General features: G+C 40.0%; 1 protein-coding gene across 1 annotated transcript in view; it reads left to right on the top strand.

The window, feature by feature from the left end:
• Positions 1-401: 401 nt before the first annotated feature.
• The window catches only part of Maob (monoamine oxidase B), a 94,792-nt gene continuing 75,070 nt past the window's right edge, over positions 402-20,123 (top strand). Inside the window, exon 1 of the mRNA XM_040733705.1 lies at positions 402-587. Within this exon, the coding sequence (XP_040589639.1) occupies positions 542-587 (46 nt within the window). The 5' untranslated portion in view covers positions 402-541. The remainder of the gene's footprint in view (positions 588-20,123) is intronic.

Here is a 20,123-nt window from a genome sequence, read left to right on the forward strand (position 1 = left end):
CCCCCCGTGACATTTTAAAACACAATTTTTGTTTCCAGCATATCCTTAATACTCTGTCTGCTTTCTTCTTGTGTAAAATGGGTCACTGTGAAGCTGAACGGGAATCTTGCACAGTTTTAAACAGTGCTTGTCACTTGCAAGGCTCTCCATCTTGGATTCTTCACCCTGATCAGAAGCCATTCCAGCCCCTCTGTTGCAAAGTGGGATCACGAGACTGATTGGAAAATTCTTTGCAGGAGGCAACGGGATGTTGACTCAAGGGAAGGACTTTAGGGTTCCAGGTCGCTGTCTCAGCGAGCATGTCTGCCCTCCCCAAGCCTGAACTGTCTGGGAGGGGGCGGGGGCGAGGGTTGAGCGCTCCACCAGGCTTGCGCGATTTGGCAAGCAGGCGGGCGGGGCTCAGAGTCCAGGCACCCAGCCAGCTTATAGCCGTTCTGCCGAGGCGCTATTGAGAGGGGACAGTGCGCAGCGCGGGTACAACCAGAGGTCCTGACACTCTAGCAACCAACGCAACTGAAGGGCCTGGAACCTGGCGAGCACCATGAGCAACAAATACGATGTGATCGTGGTGGGGGGCGGCATTTCAGGTCAGTCGCCTCTGTGAGCTCCTGCTGTTTTCTCAGACAAGTGGTCTGCTCCTGGGAGGCCAGCAAGGCAAAGGGGCAGAGGCCGATCCCAGAATCCTGACTGTTAGTGTACCTGAGATGTTCTCTGTGGGTGGAATTGAGCTACTGTCTGGTTTTGTTCTCCTTGCAGAATGGATTTAATGAGTCCCTGGCCACAAGTGGGAGACTGGAAGCCTGTTGAGGGTTTGGTGTTAGACTTTGAACCTTTCCTCCAAGAATGCTGCTAGGTTTGCTGGAATTTTCCAACTGAGGGGAAAAGGGACTGGAAGGATGGAGACACTTCTTGGGGTTGGGAGACCCTCAAAGGTTAGAAATTCGTTCCAGATGAACCTAGACATATTACTTACTCAGAAAAGGCAAGCAACATGTTATGTTGTCATTTGAGCAAGTGGTCATGAAAAAGGAAAGGGCATAGATCCTGCTGCCAAGCATCTTTTAGACTTCCCTAATTCTCTGTGACCCCCTAATTGCCATGAGTTCAACAGAGCCAACAGTGCCTTCTTGGCAATTGCTTCTTTTAGCTCCACCCATCCTGGCATTGGCTTCTTGAGTATCTGTAGGGAGACCAGGCTGCTACTAGGCTCAAGTCCAGCCCATATTTGGTAAGAATGGGGACAAAGACTGCCCATCCATAAGGAGACTGTGGACACAGCAAGGACAAGAAGCATAGAAATCAGAGTTGCGATTGTGGGGCTGGGGGCCGTGAGGAATGGGACTTTCTAAGGAAGGCCAGACAGACTCCATCATGAGACTAAGCAATGCTCTTATCATGGGCAGTTTACCTGATACCTAGACTCCCAGAGGATCCTATTATTGGAACTGTAATGAAGGTGCTATCAAAATCTGTAGACAAATTGTTTAAGGACTTGATCTTAAATGACCATATGGAGCAGGAGCTGACCTTTCTTCCTGTCATGAGCACAGGTCAGGGTGACCTGACTCTCTGGGAACCAGAGAGGGATGACAAGCATTGGATGTTGGGTGCTGATCTCGACTCTGTGTTTTCATGGCAGCACTCCTCACCTTTGGGTCACAGTTTGAGCTAACACCTCCGTGTAGCCAGTCATGTTGATTTTACCCGCATCAGGCAAGCAGCCTGGCACTTCAGATGCTTCGATGTGTGGACACACTTGCTGAGGTAGCAAGAGAGGGTGCGCATTCAGCTTTCAGAGCAATGCTTTTAAGTGTTTTCTCTCCAAGAGAAGCTTGGACTTAAAAGCGTTCCCACCTAGGTGCCATAGCAAATATTACTGCTCCAAACACTGTCTTGTTCAACATTCTATCCTGTGGGAACTCAGCCTCTTTCCAGACCACTAACTAAAGTCCTTTACTTTCCCAAAGTACCCTCATGGGCTCTCTACTTCTTCTGCATTAGTTTGGCCTTTCTGATTTATGTTTCAAATCTGCAACGGTATGCTTGTGTGGTAGTGGTGCACCTCTACTCCCAGAGCTAGAAAGGCAGAAGCAAACAGATCTCTTGGTTCAACGTCTGATCTGCTGAGCAAGTTCCAGGATGACATGAGCTACGTACACAGAGAGAAACCCTTCTTGAATAACCAAGAAACCAAACAAAAAGCCCAAAAGAGCAGTATGTTTGTATGTTTAGTGCAGAAGGCAGAACCCGCACAGCTTCACCAAACCATTCAAGGCCTCTGTCACTTAGCTGCATCCCCAGTGTCTATGCTCCAAACCTTTAAACTCACTGAAGTTATTCGTGCTAGATTTACACAGGAGAGGTGTATAAAGGTTTACCTGTTTTCGTAAACCTCGATGAATCTCTGCATTAACTCTGATCAAAACAAGCAGATGATGAAGAGACTTCCTTTTTTCCAGAATTTTGTGTGGAATGGATATTGTTCTAATGAGAGCAATGGGTGAAGGCCTGAACTTACTCAACTGTTTTATGTACTACTTGCCAATAACACCAGCTGACCAGTCAGATTTCAGGACTATTGGCAAGGGCAAGTGCACAGTGTGAGCTCTGGTTTTGAGAAGTCTAAACTATGACATCCAGGGCACGGAAGGTGTCAAAATGGAAGACAGCTGCACATGGTAGCACACATTCAGATTCCCTGGGATGGGAAGGATGAAGCAGGAGGATAGGAGGACTGAAAATTCAAGGTCAGCCTCCCGTAACATGACACTTTCTTAAACAACAGAAAAGATCTATCACGCTAAGAAGGGAGTTGAGATATCTAAAGGACAGTCTAAGGAGAAATGATTTCTTATGGTCTGTGTTGCAGTAAGGTAGATATATATATATACCCCCCAAAATGCACCATATATTAAAACAAGAACTAAAAAGAAGAATTATTAATATTTTCATTACCAAAATAACAACGTTTGGAGCAGACGGAAATGCTTATTCTCATTGGAGTACTACACTGTGTATAAATATATCAAAATATCACACAGTACCCTGGAAATATGTACCCTTGCTGTACTGGGAAAGGAACACAGAGCGCAAACATTTTAGTAAAGTGCTCCACCACTGAATTGCATCTCTATTTCAGCACCATTTTGTTTGTCAATTAAAAATTATTTTTGAAAAGATAGAGACTAGGGAGATAGCTCAGTCAGTGCAGTATTTGCCACACGAGCATGAGGACAGAGTTCAACACCCTCCCCCAGAACCCATGCAAAGTACAGCTGGAAAGAATGTGAGAGCTTGGAGACAGGGAGCAGGTCTGTGGAATGTTACCTATTGCAGAAGATATAGCAGTTGAAACCATGAAGACACAGCAGCTGCAGATGCATGCACTAAATGTGCAAAAGAATGGGCCCGTCGGTGTCAGCTATGGATGGAGGAGACATTCATGGGTCCCTACCACTCACTGCTGGACTTTTTATTATTCACAGATTCAGAGAGAGGTAAAAACCATTACCTTCAGCTAAGTGCTTGCTGATGACCCTATCAGGCTCCAATAGGTAGTTCAAATCCACTGGTCAATCATATGGCCCCGATTAAAAATAAATGCATTACAAAATAAAACCACAGTCATGAAAGGGACTGATTTCAATGAATCAGTGAAGTGGGGATTGATAGAGATAAGAGAGGATGGTGGTGAGAGAATAGTCAAAAATGTGGATACGTATATACATCTATATATGAAGTTGTCAAAAATCATCAATTAAAAAAAAAGCACCAGTAGATGGGGTTGGAGAGATGGCCTTTACAGAGAACCCCGGTCTTAGTCCCAAGTACCCTTATAGCATATGTATAATTTCAGTTTTAGAGGATCCAACACCTTCTGGCCTCTGTGGTGTGCATACATGCGGACAAGTACCAGTACACATAAAGTAAAAAAAATCTTATAAAATATATAAAAATGTAAACAAAACAGCTTAGTATGAAGGCACATATTTGTAAACCTAGGGCAGTGAGAAACCCTATCTTAAAAAAATACACAGGCAGCCGGGCGTTGGTGGCGCACGCCTTTAATCCCAGCACTCGGGAGGCAGAGGCAGGCGGATCTCTGTGAGTTCGAGGCCAGCCTGGTCTACAAAGTGAGTTCCAGGACAGCCTCCAAAGCTACAGAGAAACCCTGTCTCGAAAAACCAAAAAAAAATACACAGACAAAGACAACACCTGAATATTGACCTCTACCTTACACACACACACACACACACACACACACACACACACACACACACACACAAAGAGAGAGAGATAGATACACCTATAACCACATATACATATACACGTACAACCACACATACAGATATATTCATACAACACATACATAGGTACACACACACATATATAAACACACACATGAGGGAGTTGTTGTGTGTGTGTGTGTGAAAGCAGGTATCTATTCTTTCATTTAATAAACATTTACTCCCATCTTACCCAAAGGAAATTAAAGATTAACACAGGGTTGTTGGTCCTGGGATCCTCACAAGTAAATGTGAAAGACAGTCATGAATAATTAATAAAAATGGCCTGTGGCAGGTGCTTTGGTAGCACACACACAAAATCTAGAAAATGTGATTGTAGAAAATATCAGAATCTGTGAATATTTCACAAACAAAATGAGTGAACTGGTCTTCAAAGAATGAACAGAACTCATTAGCAGGCTAGATGATAGAAGCATAGGAAACAGAATTTCAGAGGGGCAGAGGATTATAAGAGCTAAAGAACCAGGAAATCTGAAGTAAGATTGTGTCCCCTGGACATGACAGGGAAGCTTCAGCCATGATTCCTCAACAATATGGCTGCCGAATAAACCTGAACAAGTACAACACCAATATAGAAACGCTATCATGGAAGGGATTGATCTCCTGGGTCCCCACCCCTTAACAAAAATCTATAAACAACTAAGGAGCTTGTAGTAGGGGAAAACAGTCTTCCCCACAGAAGAGTCTCCAAATAGGTTATCCAATTGTTCAGGCCTGAATAAACAAGCTGAGCAGGTTATATTTCTATATATATGCATTTGAATGTGTATGCATATACAAACATGAGTGTACATATTATATATGCATATATAAAAATATAAAAAAGAGGCATGATTTGAAAAGGGATCAAGGATGGGTATGGGAGTTTTGGAGGGACAAAGGGATGTAATTATACTTTAATTTTAAAATTAAAACCTCTTAGAGAAAGAATTTTAGTGTGAAGAATGAGGAAGAGGTCTGACAGAAACAAAACTAAAAAGGTCAGTTGGGATCTTGGTCTGGTGGCACAAGCCTCTAATTCCAGCATTTGGGAGGCTGAGGCAGAGGGACTACAAGGGAAGGTACATAGCAAAATTGATTTTTAAAAATGTCCAAGTTTTTTTAAAGGTCACTAGAGATGGATTGCGGAGAGCCTTTTGCATTTTATTATCTTCTGCAGTGAGTGACTGTGATCATTTTTAATTCATAAACGATGTGTGAGATGAGTGGGCATGAGGGGACAGTGCTGGCATAAAAGACATTGAAGGGGACAGAGGATAGGTTTGGGGAAAGTCAGGACAGCTGAACAGGGAAGCTATGGGAAGTCACCTGAACAGAAATCTAGCAGTTGGTACTTGGAGTAGGAAATTGGTGCCACAGATGTGCATGGAGAGAATTAAAGCCGTTGCCATGGAAGAAATGACCCAAGCCAAGTGGAGAGTATACTCACTCAGTATAATCACTTAGGAAGCAATTGACACAATGGTTTATATTTCACAGTTTCCAAATTCCACTCTGTTTTTTAAACTTTGCTAATGATTAAACTTGGGGCAGCCTGATAATTCTGATAAGTTTTAAAGCTGTCAGCAAATTTTAATCGCTCCCTTTAGGATAAACAGAGAGGCACACTGAGGGTATAGCTAGTTAATATATAACTTCCTTTTTTATGCTTAAAATGTTCTGTGCAATTGAGGAATACCTCTTTAGAAATGTCTGATTATAAGTGATTCCCTCCCATGGAAGGAATGGGTCTTTCATTTCCCCAAATTTGGCAGGGCAAACTCAATCTCTGACTTGGAACTGGCAGGCAGCACAGCAGTTTCAATTTTAATGTTTGGATTCCTGCAGCCACAGGAACTATCTTGCAAGTCTGGAGTAGATCCTACTCAATCACCAAAATAAAAGCAAAGAAAGAGCTTCTCAAAACAGAAAAGAGAAAGATTTTGCTAGGCTTGGGAATGGAGAGGCAGGAGGTACTTGCTTGAGACCCTTGGAGGAGCATGAACCAGACTTCTAAATCCAACATGTGGTGGGTGAATGGTCTACATGGTTACAAGAGTGAACTGGCTGTCTTCTGGTGGGACTAGCTTGGATAGGGACTGCTATTCATGTTCATAAGAGATCATGAGTTCAGGAACACTGTGGGCAGGGGTGCCTTTGGGATTAACAATCAAGCCACCTCATCCTCTGTCTTGAAAAGAAAAAAAATGAGACATTCTCCTGAAGCCAAAATGTTCAGAAGTATCTATAATTTGATAATTTGATTGGAAATTTGTGTATCTCAGCCAAGGAAAAACAGAAAAGGCATGGAAATGTTCAGGCTAGATGGCTGGCACACGAACCACATGTGAGCCCTGTTTCTTGGTGCCCACCTGAGTGATTTTGCTTAACCTTCTCATCACTTGCTTCTGCATTTCTGTTTTTCACTAGAGAGGACAGCTTACTAACTAATGAAAATGAAGAAAAATTAAAACCTAAATGATTCAGAATGTGCACTAGGAAGTTAATTCTCAGTGAGCGGGGAAGGAAAAGACTGCTTCCATGAAAAATAAAGCAGGGGAAAAACTAGTTTTAAAAGCATCTGAAAGTATGAAGGGGGTACTTGCAGGAAAGGAAGGACACGGGGATGTGAGAGCAAGGTGAGAAGGGATGGGATCAGGTATACTTTTTTTGAGAAGGGATGGGATCAGGTAAACTTTCTGCTATGTGCAAATATCGCGATGAAGCACACTGTCTTTCCACGTACCATTGTGACTCACAACGGTTTTTGTTTTGTTTTAGTTTTTTCTGAGTTTCCAGACGTTTAGAAAGAAGGCTTGTGATTTGCTTCGCTTTACTTTGGGGACAGAGAGCTTTTACTTTCTCCCTTTTCTAAAACCCACTGGAATTCATGGTGTATATTTGTCTGAGGGAGGACAGCTAGAAGGAGCTAGAAGGAGTAAGGAAGGAGGAAAGTGATGCCATTCTACTTCAGTTAAAACACATTTTTAAAAGCACTTTCAACATGTAAGTATTACAAAAAAGAGCACTCATCTTTGTACTGTAAAAATCATTACTATTATATGCAGTACAAATAGTGGTGTTTAAAAACAACTTTTTTCTTTTACTTGTGTATTTTTAATTTTTTAAACTTTTTTTTTTGGTTTTTACGACACAGGGTTTCTCTGTATTGTTTCGGAGGCTATCGGTCCAGGCCAGCCTCGAACTCACAGAGATCCGTCTGCCTCTGCCTCCCGAGTGCTGGGATTAAAGGCGTGCGCCACCACCGCCCGGCTAATTTTTTAAACTTTTTTATTATTTTAACCTTAAATAGCTTGCTTCACATGTCAGTCCCAGTTCCCTATCCTTCCCCTCCTCCCGCATCCCCCCACCATCCCCCCAGATTCCCACCCTATCCCTACTTCCTTCCGCATAGGGGATATCTAGAGTCTGTCATTTCACTCAGAGTAGGGTCCAGGCACTCCCCTAAGAGTCCAGGCTGAGAGAGCATCCCTCTTTGTGTTATGGACACACGAAGTCCATTTGTATGCCAGGGATAAACACTGATTTACTGCCCAGGGCCCCATAGGTTGCCCAGCCTCCTCACTGACTCTCACACTCAGGGGGTCTGCATCAGTCCTATGCTGGCCTCCCAGCTATCAGTCTGGGGTCCAAGAGCTCCCCCTTGTTCAGATCAGCTGTCTCTGCTGGTTTTGCCAGTCCGTTCTTTGCCAATTTGCTCATGGTTCCTCTCTCTCAGTCACTAGGTTTCATGGGTTCAGTTCAGTGTTTAACTGTGGGTGTTTGCCTCTGCTTCCATCAGTCACTGGATGAAGGCTCCAGGATGGTTATAGACATCAAGTTCATTATCAGGAATGGGCATTCGAGGTGGTCTCTCTCCACTATTGCTTAGCTTGCCAGTTGGTGTCATCCCTTTAGATCACTAGAGGTCTTACTGGTGCCAGATCTCTCTTCTAACCTATGACTCCCTCTATTGTGGTATTTCTCATCCTGTTCTCCCCCTATTCTACCCCCACTCAACCTTCCTGCAAATCAAAACAATTCTGAGATACCATCTTACTCCTGTCAGGGTGGCTAAAAAAACACCAATGACAATTTATGCTGGAGAGGATGTGGAGAAAGGGGAACACTCCTCCACTGCTGGTGGGAGTGCCAACTCGTACACCCACTTTGGAAATCAGTATGGAGATTCCTCAGGAAAATGGGAATCAGTCTACCACAAGACCCAGCAATTCCACTCTTAGGCATATATCCAAAGATGCTCAGTATCTTGGTTTTCAGGCTCACAAAGTGACAACTTACCCAGTAGTAGATTGAGAAATTGACTTGCAAAATTAGCTTGTGTCTACACACACACACACACACACACACACACACACACACACACACACACACCAAGGAGTATTAAGAAGGAGAATGCTGCTTGCAAGCACTGTGTATTTTCCTCACATATACAGATGATATATGAAGCCAGTGATTGAATTTAAAGAAAAAGCTTTAACTCACTTTGAAATATATATCTAAAACATAAATATGACAAATACTATAAACCCAAAACATATTGCTATATAAAGACTTAGAATTGATTTGATGCCTGCAGATATTAATGTTAGGATTGGCCCCGTTTTCTGCTGCAGCTCTTCTCCTTTGGAAAATATCATTATCAGAGAAGCAGATTTCAGTCTTTTAACCTTTATCTAGTGCAGCCATTTTTCTACAACAATAACTTCGTTGGACACAGAATCTCACATTGATGCTTAGCCTGTTCTTAATCTTGAGATCCTCTGGTCTCACCTTCCTAGACACTGGGATTACAGGTGTGTGCCACCATGTTCAGCTGTGGAATGATAATAGTTAACTCTGTTCTGATATCATTCATTAATTCACATGGTTGCAAGTGTACAAATTCTCAGAAGATTTTAGTGGGGCAATTACATTCTCTGATCTCTACATATTTAGGTTGTTTTAAATACCACAGTATTCAACTGAGAAACTTAATTGTTCTAATAATATCAACATTTTTGACAAAATAAAGCATGCTAGTGGCCTCTGTCTCTGATTTATGTGGTGAACTTGAACAGACACTTTAGTTTCTAGATTGTTTCTTCAAGATATTGGCCTCCAGTAGCACTGACACAGTGAAGTCCATATAACAACATTTCATTGCCAATAGTATCGTCTCCAGATATCGATAATGACAAATGTTGTGTTACCACCCAAATTGTGTAAATCCATACATCTATTTTTATTAATGTTCAAACTCTCATATATGGTGATTGATATGCTTTAAATTAAAATGTCTCCAACTTAAAAGGTATATAAAATTAGTGGTATTAAATCATTACAGGTGAGAAGATAAAAGTGCAGTGGTAGGTATTAGCTAGGACCCAGCACGAAAGGAATGTATACAGTTGCATATGACCCTGTGCACGAACAGCCTATAACTTCACTTTCAGCTTTAGGTTTGATGGACATGATTACTTATCATGTTGGCAGTGTCCCATGTCTTTCTGTATTACTGCATCTCATCTACTAAGCTATATTTCAATTATCTGTTAAGGGCTGGGGCTGAAGCTCAGTTTGTACAATAATTACCTATCATGCACAATGTCCCCGATTCCATGTGTAGAACTGCATAAACCAACCATGGTGATTCTTAACTTCTATTCACAGTGCTTAGAACATGGAAACATAAGGATTGGAGGTTCACAAGCACCCTCAGCTACACAGTGAATCTCTGGTCAGCCTGGCATACATGAGACAATGTCTTCAAAGACAAATGATCTGATTAAAGATTGGTGAATCTTCATCTTAATGCAAACTGGTCAAAATTAGGGACACACTATTATTTGTCTCCAGATCCCTAGTCTTCCATAGCCCCCCAAAATCGAGTTAAATCAATAGAATTCATTGTTACTTGTATGCAACTTATCATATATTAGTCATCTTATCATATAGTGTTAAATGGCATCTAAAGTGTTGAATGTTTAAGCCTTTAATCTTGTGTCAGTTTTTTCTCTAATCATGATTTCATTCTGGCTTGCTCATCACCAGCATTTTCCAGAATTGCACAATGACGAAGGTGTCATTGTGTCATTGCTCCTAGTCCCAGCATCCTCGCTCCTTTTAATCAATCTGTGCAACATTCCTAACAATTCTTTCATATTAAATGTGGAGTCATGGCTTCATCAGTTGGAGGCGAGGCTATTTTTTTCTCTTATACATTCATTTGTGTTTCTATCTCAAATAGCATTATGCTTTTAATCTTTATCACACTCCTGTGGGTTATTACTGTTTTTCTTACATTGTAGCCGCAAACTATTGAGAATATTCTTTGTTGTCTAACAGAAGGATGAAATGAAATATCAACAGCCAATTTAATTAGTAACCAGAATACCTTCAGAAGTTTGAAGAAACAATGCTACTTAAATAAATGAAAGGTTGAAGTCATCCCATCTTTGTGATTTATACTTTAAAAACAATTTAGAGAGTTGGGAATATTTTTAATAATGGAAACCATAGAAATAATACATACTTGTTGAAAATTTATTAATTTACAGAAAATGGCAGGAAGGAAATGAAAGTCAGGTATAATTAAAACTCATAAAACTACCAACTCTTACTGCTTCAATCTGCATTTTCTTCATGGAAATTCTTTATTATATACTCATTACTACCCATTTTAAATTAATAACGTTATGAATGCTTAAATATTTCTATTATGTATTTATCTCTATTGAAAATCCATACAATAAAATATACTGATTATAATTTCCATTTTCCTTCCCTGATCTTCCCTACCTCCACACCCATAAAACTCCATGCCTCTCTCTCTCTCTCTCTCTCTCTCTCTCTCTCTCTCTCTCTCTCTCTCTCTCTCTCTCTCTCTCTCGCTCTCTCTCTCTCTCTCTCTCAGGCAAATAAAATGCAAACGAACTACTACAACACAAACAAAGCACAATAAACACAAAATACCACACACACACACACACACACACACCACACACACACACAACCCATAAAGGTACAAAACTGGAAACTATGACATACAAGCAAAAAAACCAGTAAGATTCAAAAATAATGCCCAAACAAAACCATATGACCAAAATTATTATATCCAAAACTACCATTTATTTCATTTTGTATTGGTCATTCACTGCTGGGCTGGGAGCTAACATACCCAGTAAGAGTCTGTTAGAGAAAACTAATTTTTCATTTGAAAAATTCTAATTAAAGTTGTCAATTAGAGATAGCTTGGCTTCTGGGTTATGAGTGGGATCTCCTGCCCACTTCCGTTCTTAGTGCTGGGACTCCATCTGGCTTGAATCCTCCTTCCTACCTAGTCCCAGTGCTCCAGCAGACTTGGCTTCTTCTCTTTCTCTAAATGTCCCACAAGTAAAAGACTCCATAGATCACACTGGGTTATCTACATATTGCATGTTCTTCCCTCATATGATAGGGTTCTTACATTTGTTTGGTTTTGTTAATACAGGAATTTACTGTACAGTCCAGTGTTACCTGGAACTCCCTTAGCCTAGACTGGACTTAAGTGGACTATGTAGTCTAAGATGGTCTCAAATTGGAGGTTTTTCTGTCCTACCACCTCTGAATTCTGGGATTCCACATTATCTTGAAAACTTTGTAAGAATTCTCCATATTACTGTATAATAACTTATTTAATGCATCGTCTATTGAACACTGGTGGATTTTTCTTGTCATTTAGAGAAAGCTATCATACATATAAATTCTATTTCTTTATGAAATTCTTAGAAATAAGTTTTAGGTATTCCTTCAGTATTTTTAAATTGTCACCTCAGGAAAATTGCACCAATTTATATTAGTAATGAGTTTCTTAGTCAATTAAAAAGGAAATCAGCATTCTTCCCATCCATGGTACATCATAAAGAAACCCATGATTATTTATCAAATCTGAATTGTAATGCATTGAAGTTGTTGATAGTAAAAGTCATAAACAGATTCATTTTTTTCAAAATTTTCCATCTATAAATGTGCAGTCAACATCTTATGTCTGCAATGTCTCATTATGAACATATATTTATAACTTTTAAAATATTGGATATAATTTATCCTGTTCTTCTAGATGTCTGTCCTCATTAATTAACTGATATGTTTTGTTACAGAAAAGAAGATAGCATTATAAACAACCATTTTCTGTCACTAATTATTTTTACCAGTCTAGATAAGATGGAAAAACAGCTTCATCCACAGCCTATCATAACAGCTGATCAAACAGCTGTTTCGTGGTTACATTTTAATCTCTTCTCCAGTTTACATTCAAATCCCATGACAGATTTTAGTGTACTTAGGGGAGATGCAGCTGACTGAGAATGGCCCTTTTATGCTATGCTAGTCAGTAATAGTCAAACAGTCCTTGCTAAGCACCAAAGATAAGCTCACATAAAGGTGTGCATTAAAATGAGTTGTTCTCATTTCATCAAGTGTGTTTTCACTTGTTGTAGTTTCTATGGGGGACAAAACTAAGTTAGCTCATTTGTTCATTGTTTGGCTACTTTGTTTACCCAACAAACCTCTATTGGGTACACTATTTACCAAATGTCGAGCTAGTGTAAGGATATGGATGGGCAATACCTTTGAAATATACGCTAAGCAGAGAGAGGTAACGAAACAGGTGAAGTTCTGGAAGGATAGTGTGCTGAGAGAGACATGTTTATGTAGTTTAGAAGAGACATTGGCATGCAGAGTGGGAGGATTGGGGGGACGGCCGCTTTACTTTAAGGGCCTCAGAGACATTGAAGGAAAACTTGTCAATGTTTATTGAAGAGATCACCAGCCCATTCAAATATTACTGTCTCAAATATACCTTTAAGTGGCTAAAATGTAAATCTAGGGTTAATATACTTACAGCATTGAAATTTTGGTTATTCTTTGAATTTAAAATGGCAGGGTAATGGGTGATGTAGTATGCTGTTAAAGATCCATATGGAATGGGCTGAGAATGCCAACTGCTACTGACCCACATTTGAAAATTTCTCTGGAAATTGCCCGTGGCTGGAGGAAATGGACTCATGCATGAGTGTTTCCCTTTCCTGAAGACACCAGAGTGGTGGCATAAAGGACTGACCTCCTTGTCTCAATCGAGGGAACTCTGAAATCGCATGTATAGAGTTGCTCTCTGATTTCCCTGTTATGATTGTGTCTCAGTTGAATCCCCCTCTCAGCAAAATGCCTCCTGTTTTTCTACATGTCCAGTCCTGATAAGGTTTCCATATCCAAACCTTTCTCTGAGGCTGTTTGCCAGGAGCCCTAATCTAGACAGATAATGGTCGAGCAGCATCCTTGATCTATGTCATGAGATATTCTTATCATGAAGCAGATTCAGCCAGTTTGAAGGTAGAGGCCATTAAAGGCATGAAAGGAGCTGATCAGTCCCAGGGATAGTGCTTAGCCTCTTTCTTTCCAGGTGTTCTTTCTTTGAACCCTTAGAATTCCCAGTGCAAGATGATATGTAGATGCTGGTCTCTATACCAGCTCAAATGTGTTTCAGAGATTCTATTTCTCTCAGATTTGTGAGCTGTTTTAAAGTAGAGTCAGGTCCTTTGACATGGAAATGATACAAATATAGCTTTATTCACTTATTAGAGAAAGCTATGGTAGTGAAGTTATGAAAGAAATAGTGAAACTGGATACAGAAGGTCAAGGTCTGTCCATGTATCTTGGACCATGATATTTGAACTAACTCTGATCTTTGTTCCTGGGAAATAGTACTATGGGTGCATATCTATGTTTTCCCCTTATCCTACCACCATTTTCATGTAGCATCCTATAAGAATTTCCACAGGAACTGAAGATGCTGACTATAAAATGGATAATATAATGAGAAGGAAGATAATGAGTCTTGATTGGTAGGTTCAAGTGGTTAGACTCACAGATTGAAGGTCCTTGGTTGAAGGATTGTTTATGTTTGAGGGATTTGAGCAAATGGACAAGAAGGATAGAAAATGATTACTGTATTGTAGAATTTCCATAGATAACCTTTTGATTTTAGTCTTTAAAAATGATTGTAATGTTGTCAGAGAGAGGGCAGGGTGGTGCTTGATCTTGAACCTAAGGACCTCATATATGTTCTACCACTGAGCTATGCCCTCAGCCCTGTATTTTAACATTTTGAGAAAGTAGGCACTGAGACTAAGACAGAGCTCTCTGCTTGATTCAGCAAATAATTTAAGATCCAGAAGAACAGCATCTTTAAAAAAATAAATTAGCTATTGGTTTTATAGTTGGGCAGAGGAAAAAACTACCCAGTCCTATGTTCAGGAATGGCAGATAGACCCCTCTGTAAGATTCATAAATACAGCAACAACTCTCTTTGGTTTGGAAATATTCTAAATAGTGGTGTGTGTTTCAATTGGCCACAGTCACTGAGAAGGATAACTCCTTTGATGGTGACACGTTGTAAGTGATGACCAGTAGGATAGAAAGGGGACCCAAAGCAAAGTACTCAGGACTCTGAAGTATGGAGCAGCTGAGAGACAAGAACTTTTCTTACAAGTTCATTACCTTGAATACGATTGGGGAAAACCATGATTAGAATTCACCATTATTTAAAGTCCATTAGAAAGAGCACTTGGTTCAATTCCTCAACAGTGGGTGTGTGCATGTGTACTTCTGAGAGAGGGTGGAGGTGAAGGAGAGGGAGAAAGAGCAAATCAGTCTTTTCCATATCCCACCAAATGCAATGCCCTGGGTCTAGACTATTAGCATTAACCATCTAGCACTTTGAAGATTCTGGTCTCAGACTGAAAAAAAAATCCCAGACATTGTTTACAGTATTTATAAAGGTGTGTATAAAAGAAAACGTCTGGTCCTATGGTTGAGACTCTTCTATTTATTCTTCATCCAACTCTTGGGTAGCAATATTCTGTGCTATCTGTCATTGTTCTTTCATTTAAAAACTTTAACTGGATGCTGTCTTCATGATATATGCTAGGAATGAACAACCAGGAAACAGTTCCAGCATCACACACACACACACACACACACACACACTCATGTGAAATTATATTTCTTGCACCTTTTGTTGTTGGTGCATACACGAAAGTGTTCATTTCAAATAGAAGAGGTTTCTTGGTCCCATGAAGGATCTTACATCAGGACAAAAACAGGGGGCTGAAAATCAAGTTCTCTGTCCTCTGCTAGCTTTTCATTGTTTTCACCATGGGGTGATATTTTCAGCCTCAGAAGGAGACAAACAGATTATCACAGAAGTGGCTTTCTCGTTATCAGAACGTGGCTGCACACAGGAGCAGTCAGCAGCTGACAAAGATCACGTGCTCTTAATTGACACACTGCCTGTGTTCCCTTTTTTGTCCCTCAGTCCCCTCTCTCTGATTTCACAGAGATGTGTCCAAGGGGAAAGTGAGCTTGGTGGAGATCAATCTGCCTGCTAGGTTGCTGTATTGAACTTCCATTGGACATATCTGAGAAATAAAAGAAAGCACAAAGCTGTTGTGATGCCAGGTAGGTAAGTCAGGCAAAAGCGTTTTGTCTACAGACAAAATGTTTACTTGGACCAGGTGCTTTCTTTATTTCTTGGTCTTGGTTTCTGAGAAGAAAATAACGAAAGGCAGCTAAAACTGCTAAAGCTCTTAGTTTTTTCTCCTATTGTGCTCTTTGGAGGATAAATTTCAGCCTCAGATATCTCTTAAATCTGGCTTCCTTCCCTAAACATGAATTCCTTTGAAAAGAGGCTTGTACATTTAGGATTGTTGGAGAGGAAATTTAAAACTAGTCTGCAAAATGAAAAGCATTGGTAACTTTTAAGTTTCAAGTAAATAGATGTGTGCTTTAACATATTTAAATGTCTTTTCCTAGGATCTGAAAAAAATGTTGACTCTTAGACTTTAAAACCAATCTCCATATTAGTGTACTTTAATACACAAAATTATAGCACTTTTTTCTAACATTTTAAAAATAAAGAGGATAAAGACATTAATGACATTGAAAAATGATACTTTCAGGTAATTTTTAAAGTGAGAGTTTGTTTAAGCTTGTTTCTAAAAATAGTCACAGCTTCCTGTAAATAATAATCAAAATGCATCTGCAGAAGGTAGTAACAATGACGTCTGCATGGTATTTCTAAGGACCTTAAACATATATAATATTTGTGTACATAAGAAAAGCAAAATTAATTTGTCTCCCCAAACAAATGCATTTCTCTAGATAGTGGTTTAAGTTTTGATAAAAACATAATTCACAAATGAATTGTGGAAAGTCAGAAAGACATAAAGGGTGAAAACACAGATTGGAAATATCTATTTAGCTTACACAACTGTCAAGCTGAATATTGGTTCCTCTATCTTTGGTGTCTAAGGCCTGTTATTTAACTAATTTTTTCTAAACTAATTCCCACATTCTAAGAACTTCCAGATTCTTATTCGCTGTATTCACTGGGCACTGGGGAAAAAAATCTCTTCTTGTCACCCTTATGATAAGAGTTTCCTGCTTTCCTCTGTGATCCTTGGGTACCCCTTTCATCTGCTTTGCCAGGTAGCTTGCTCATCTTTCTCAGTACCATTTCACTTGCTGCTGCAATTTCCTGTTTAGGCATCAACAATCACCTCCAGGCCAGTTTCCAAGCCAAGAACCTTGCTTTTTAGCTAATACCCTTGGACTGCCACAGCTCTGGGAAGAGCCGATCTCCCATTTGCATACACCGAAGTAGAGATTCTGGCTCTGCGGGTCTGGTGTTTGCCTGATGGATTTCTGTGCCTGCTGGAACCTCTTATAGCCATACTCAAATGTAGGCCAGCAGATGGACTTGATTCCCCCAGGCGCAGCTGTCAGTTTATGACTGACATGATTGGATGTATAAACAACACAGTGCACCAGACTACAGATAAAGCATACTAATAGATTACTTGCCTAGAACACTGAGGCCCTAGGTTCCATCTTCAGCACCAAAACTTTCAAACCTAGTGTCCTCATCTACTACACAGAATAAATCAGGCTTCTGGCTGCCCACAGTACCAACAAACTCAATACTACCACCTATATTGGCTATCTTTTTTTCTTTCTCCTCTCCAGACTCCTATGAAAGCTTCTAGAGGCCACCTTTCAAATTCATCAGTTCTTCCCAATCCCTTGTTTGAGGGTCTGTTTTGGTACTAACTCAGACAATTATTCTAACTATGTTCTTGTCTCCTCCTATTAGTTCTAAACAACCATGGCTCCTAGTTTCATAGTATACTTTAAACCTGCAAGCTTCTTTCTGTCTCTCTAATGTGCTTTTTGGATCTAGCGCTCCATCTATATATCGCTGTTCTCACCAGAGTCTTCTCATTGATAAACCATCAAAATATACAGTACAGTGGTCTCACATTGGTATGAACTACCACCATACATTTTTAGGAATCTTTCATGTTCTCAAACAGAAAGTCTACCTATTAAACACAAACTTCCTATTACTTCACCCAAACAGCCCTTTACAACCATTATTCTACTTTTGATCTCCATAAATCTGGCTATACTGGGTCCTCATTATGAGTGGAATTATACAGTTTCTGTTGCTTATTGTCTGTTTTTTTTCACTTAACTCAGTGTCTTCCAAGTTTTCCCATCTAAGACAATCTTATTCTGAACAAAAACAATCTGTTTTTAATAGTAAAATGAGCAAACAAAAACCCATTTAAGTTACAGAACACAGTTATTTTCAGATAAGAAGCAAACAAAATTATTCAAAGGAAAGACTAATTAGTTCACATGTTGACCCTTACCCCTTCCCAAGCCATCTGAGCAGCCCATGTTTACAGGGGTTTTCTTATTCTTTGGCTTGACAGTTATGTCTCCAGTCCTTGAATAATATGGCTGTTCTCTCATACAGAATTCTTTTCTAGCATTCTTCTCTCTCTACTCAAACTCAGATACCTCTTGAGCATTCTTCTGAATTAAAGACCACTTTGGGAGTCTCTTTATCTGACAGTCCTGTGCACATTATATTATATCCCCAAAGTTCTGCTTTCCCATGTCACCTTGTTCCATAATATTTTGTCTTCTCTACTGTAATTTTCAGTGGGAAGGGAATTACAGTGCCTGATGCATAGCAGGCTTCCAGTAAGTATCAGTTGGATCATTGAATTTTTTATTTCTTGAAGCCCTGGACATGTAACCTAGGGCCTATGCATGTTAGACAAATGCTCTGCCACTGAGCTACATCATGAGACTTTTTGAATCATTTTTAGAGATAAAATTTAGAGCTTTGGTCTTTGAATTACATTTGAACTTTTTTCTGTGCTGTCTTTCTTTTCTGAGCTACTTTAATATATTAGAGTTCCTAAAGATTAAAGAGTGTCTTTTAGGTTACAGTTATTTTGCAATCACCAAGAGGGCTAAGAAGATTATATTTATAATAAAAGAAATATCCTCATTTTTCTTCTGTCCTTTTGTGCCATTTTTAAAATACATTGACATCCTCAGTAGTTGATGACAGCTATGGCTCCAATCTACCAGAATACAAGACATAACAATATATATGAGTTTCTCAAACCCACAGAGTTCTAAAGATTTAAAGTTTTCAGCAAAACCTCACCAAAATTGATGTGTCTTGTTTATAGAAGATTTGAGTGCAGGTTATTTCATAATGGCTTTCTCATTTCTTGCTAAGACTTTTTATAATAGGCATCTGTGTACTATTTTGTCTCTCAAATTTGAAATTCGGTTGTGAAATGCATTTAGCCTAAAGGTTGTAGATCAAGAAAGTAATTTATATTATGTATTAAGAAGATAATATACATTAGAAAATATGATTCCACACCCTATAGGGGATAGAAGGTTCTGTATGCACTAACTTTTAGCTACATCTCTCAGCTCCACTCCATACTCTGCTCCCTTGAAGCCATCCATGGTGTTTTGGTGGGGTGTTGTAGTTGTTCACTCCTTACATTGCTTTAGGGACTTCTAGGACTGAAATTCCAGAATTTTCTGGTAAGAACCCTCAGGGATAGAAAGTGGTTCCAGAGATCCTGGTACCAGGGCCATCACATTTCTCATGCAGGCTAGTTAGTAGTTCTTAGGTCATTTAGGGAAGCTCAGTGTTGGTAACACAAAACCAACAAAGTCTAACTCCAATCTTTCTGTCTCTGTCTTTTTGGTTTTTTAAACCCCAAACTTCAGAACTATCTGTTTAGGGACTGGATGAACTATCCTTTCATATTTCTTTGGTAAAGGAAGTTATGAATATTATTTGAAAAGAGAAAAAAAAGAACATAAAACTTGGTTCAGGTTCTCCTAGAAGCAGACCCTGAGAAGGATCTGAGGACCTTACGAGTGAAGTGAACCCAACAGTGCCGATAAGAAACGAGACATGAGTGGGTCAAGTTTCAAGAGGCCAGTTGAAGAGAGGATAGAGGGATTATATGAACAAGGGGGTTCAAGATCATGATGGGGAAACCCACAGAAATAACTGACCTGAGCTTGTGGGAGCTCATGGACTTTACTCTGGATGGACAGCTAGAGCTGGCATGGGGACGACCTAGAACCTCTGCATCTGGGTGACAGTTGTATAGCTTAGTCTTTTGTGGGGCTTCTATCAGTGGGACCAGGGCCATTTATATATGAACTGGCTCTTTGGAACCTATTCCTTATTGTAGGATGCCTTGTTCAGCCTTGAGGCATGGGTGAGGAGTTTGGTCCTGCTTCAACTTGATATGTTGATTCCTATGAGAAGCCTTACCCATCTGAATTGATTCAGAGGAGGAGAGGATGATGGTGGGGGGGGTAGAAGGAAGGAGGGAGGGAACAGAAGGAGAGAAGGGAGGGAAAACTGTGGTTGGTATGTAAAATAAGCAAAAAATAATGAAA

The sequence above is a fragment of the Mesocricetus auratus genome, unplaced genomic scaffold, assembly GCF_017639785.1.
Source record: "Mesocricetus auratus isolate SY011 unplaced genomic scaffold, BCM_Maur_2.0 Super-Scaffold_100033, whole genome shotgun sequence".
NCBI lineage: Eukaryota > Metazoa > Chordata > Mammalia > Rodentia > Cricetidae > Mesocricetus > Mesocricetus auratus.